Source organism: Anneissia japonica, unplaced genomic scaffold, assembly GCF_011630105.1.
Source record: "Anneissia japonica isolate Jap-2015-1 unplaced genomic scaffold, ASM1163010v1 scaffold287752_len1182401_cov188, whole genome shotgun sequence".
NCBI lineage: Eukaryota > Metazoa > Echinodermata > Crinoidea > Comatulida > Comatulidae > Anneissia > Anneissia japonica.
Window position 1 is genome coordinate 145,681 of NW_022687544.1, and position 3,402 is coordinate 149,082.

The 3,402-nt window shown below is 35.6% G+C and overlaps 1 protein-coding gene across 6 annotated transcripts in view; it reads left to right on the plus strand.

Moving 5' to 3' along the window:
- The window catches only part of LOC117119391 (titin homolog), a 26,832-nt gene that overhangs the window by 3,592 nt on the left and 19,838 nt on the right, over window positions 1–3,402 (plus strand). The window contains exon 1 of one of the 6 annotated variants that reach the window (XM_033264224.1): window positions 232–406. The exons of the other annotated variants lie outside the window; for them this stretch is intronic. Coding sequence (XP_033120115.1) covers window positions 272–406 — 135 coding nt within the window. The 5' untranslated portion in view covers window positions 232–271. Of the gene's footprint in view, window positions 1–231; window positions 407–3,402 lie in introns of those variants that run through there. 6 annotated transcript variants of the gene reach the window in all.

The window sequence follows — 3,402 nt, forward strand, 5'->3', positions numbered from 1 at the left end:
AATTTCAGAAATCCTTTCAGTTCAAACTCCTAGATCTGTCTCTTATACACATCTAGATGTGTATAAGAGACAGATATATATATATACTTTTACTGAACTAAAACTCACTAAAACCCGGAAAAGACAACAATGCAATAATAGAATAACAATAGAAACTGTAACGAACTGTGTTTCCATGACAAATATCAAAATAGTTACGCTCGGGTGACAACTACACGAAAGACAAGTCCATATTGGAATATTATTTCGTTTGTCGGGAATAGTTCTCGCTATGTGTGGCACTATTTTGGCTCAGGATAACATGGGACCGGTCTTCACAGGGAAGAGGAATCGCAGAGTGAAGACAGGAGCGTTCCCTGGCTGTAAACCAGTGTCTGCGATGAGGATTATGGGAGGAGGATTCAGGGTGAGTTTTAATACCAGTATCCTTATTCATACCGATTCCAGAAGCATTAATATGGCGTGAGTGAGCCTCGGAAAGAATATTACGATAGGCTAAGCTTCGAAAATATCTCATCATGAGACTTTTAACGATAGCCTACATTAGGCCCTTTACAAAAGTGATGGGGGTTGCTCATCCGGTAGTTTCTAACATAGCTACCTATATCTAGCCTCTTTATACGTAAGTGTTAAATTTAAACACAATTTGAACGGTCTTGGTCTGGTCACGGATATCAGGGGTGCATATTCATTGTCACAGGCTCATACATATAAATAAAAATCATAAAATCTGTCAACGCGTACTTTTTCGATGTTGTTCCCGAAATTAATTAATTATTTAAATTAAAAGACATCGTGCACTTCCAATTTATATATCGGGGACATACCCCGATTCAATCGGGACGGCTCCACGATTCGACCGAACAAACAGCGTCGCCGAAAGCTGTTGGTGATATCGTTTACCGGTAGCGATTTTATGGAGACATGTAGGGTAATATTATGTGACTGACCAATCATAATCAACGTACGTATAATTCGTATGAAAGTATAATACATACTCCAAGTATTGAAATACACGCCATCGTGTTGGGATTCAATATTTCGACATTAATTATGTCATCATCAGGAATGAAAAAATTATCCATATTAGCAAGCTTATATGCACTGAGATGTGTATAAGAGACAGCAGTTACTACTGCTCTAGTAGGTGACATAGCAGTGATTTAAACAAAAGATCAAAGCATTCTTACTCTAATGATCAAAGATACCTACAAAAACAAAGAAAGCTCTTTTGAAGCTCTGAGCCCATTGTTAAGCAAAGGGTGCTTAAATTAAAATGAACCTAAATTAAATGAAATTAAATGAACCTAAATGTATACATAGGCCTACTGATGATAGCTTGATTAAGATTTGGGTTAGATTGCCTTATCTAGGAAAACCAGATGAGTTCATTTTACGTAGATGTTTAAATAAGGTAAAGAAACACTTAATTAAAGAGGTAAAATTCAGAACTTTATGGCAGTATAAAAATGTTTCTCATTTTATATCTACTAAGGATCAAACCCCTAAGGAGTACAGAAGTTCTGTTGTCTATCATTTTAAATGTCCAGGCTGCAATAGTGATTATATTGGTAAGACAGATAGGTGCTTAATAACTAGACTTAAAGAACATTCTTCACGATCTGATAGTGTTATATTTGATCATGTTAAAAACTGTGAGGCATTGTCTCTTATACACATCTAGATGTGTATAAGAGACAGGTCTTGGTCTGGTCACGGATATCAGGGGTGCATATTCATTGTCACAGGCTCATACATATAAATAAAAATCATAAAATCTGTCAACGCGTACTTTTTCGATGTTGTTCCCGAAATTAATTAATTATTTAAATTAAAAGACATCGTGCACTTCCAATTTATATATCGGGGACATACCCCGATTCAATCGGGACGGCTCCACGATTCGACCGAACAAACAGCGTCGCCGAAAGCTGTTGGTGATATCGTTTACCGGTAGCGATTTTATGGAGACATGTAGGGTAATATTATGTGACTGACCAATCATAATCAACGTACGTATAATTCGTATCATTCGTTGATCCATTAATTAATATAGGTCCACCTATGCCCACTTAACTGTGTTTGCTGAACAATTTCTTGACTCGTTTATGATTTATTTACATTTACTAAGTAAAATTTTATAATGGTAATAATAATAATAATAGTTGGATTTAGGGTAAGGCCTTTAATTTTCTGAGCCACTGAAACAATCATTGTTGCAGTTTATTGGTTCGCTTGCATTGAGTTTTGAGCGGATGGCCATCAGTCGTTACAGTCGTCAACGTGCGTGCATTTCGTATCATTCGTTGATCTGTTAACTAACAACAGGTCCATTTACTGTGTTTGCTCAGCAATTGATACACTCCATTTTCGAATGAATATTTAACTATTAAGTAAAAGGATTGGTATGATGTGGGTCTTTAATTATAAATTATGTCTTCGGCAACTTCCTCGCATGTACAACCATGGAGGAATTAGTTTAAACAGTTTAAACTTTAAACTAATGGTACAACTAATGTTTGGCGTGCCAGTGTGCGTGTGTATGCATTCCACTGACCTTTTTATCAACACTGATATTTTCCCCTTAACTTATTAATTATTTTTATATAATTGCCTTTTGTTTAAATTTTCACGTTAATTGACAACTTTTGCAGGATATCACTGGTTCATACCATGTAATGTTGACACCGAGTTGCGTTTGCTTGTGTTTGCGTCGTCAAGGTGTTTAGTTACACACGGTGAACAGAGTATTTAATTCTGAGCTCTTCTTAGTAATAACCTGACACAATGAGCAATTAGAAACTGATAATCGAATTCTAGATCAGTTACAGGAAGAACAATAGGCCTAGTTAACGGAGATGTATGGATGAAGCATTATATATCATGTTTTACAAGTACTGTAGATAACATGATAAAAACCATAAACAGTTCCGGTAAGCCGTGAAGGCATCTTAAATGATACGGTACCGGTATTCTTTCAACATTATTAATAACGGTAATCGTTACAATATGACCCTTATTTGGACAGTTATTCTGGACACGTCCTCATTTCAAAAGATTTCAACGGTATCATAGAAAATACATAATTACAGGTACAGTACTGTATTTGTTTTTGAGATTAACCTTCTCAATTTGTACCAACAGAGTACGTTAGGCCCTATAGGCGTATCTTCATTTCGTTGTAACATTGTAGCTTGGACCCTTTATCAGGTAAACACTGGCACCCATTGTTCGTTAGCCACATAATAGCACAAGTATTCAAATAACCTCCGTTACTTCAACTTATGTGAATATAAATATAACAAGAAAATAACATGCCAAAATAATTTATATAATAGTGACATAATAAAATCGTATAAATAAACCTCATATGTACACACACACACACACATACACACACAC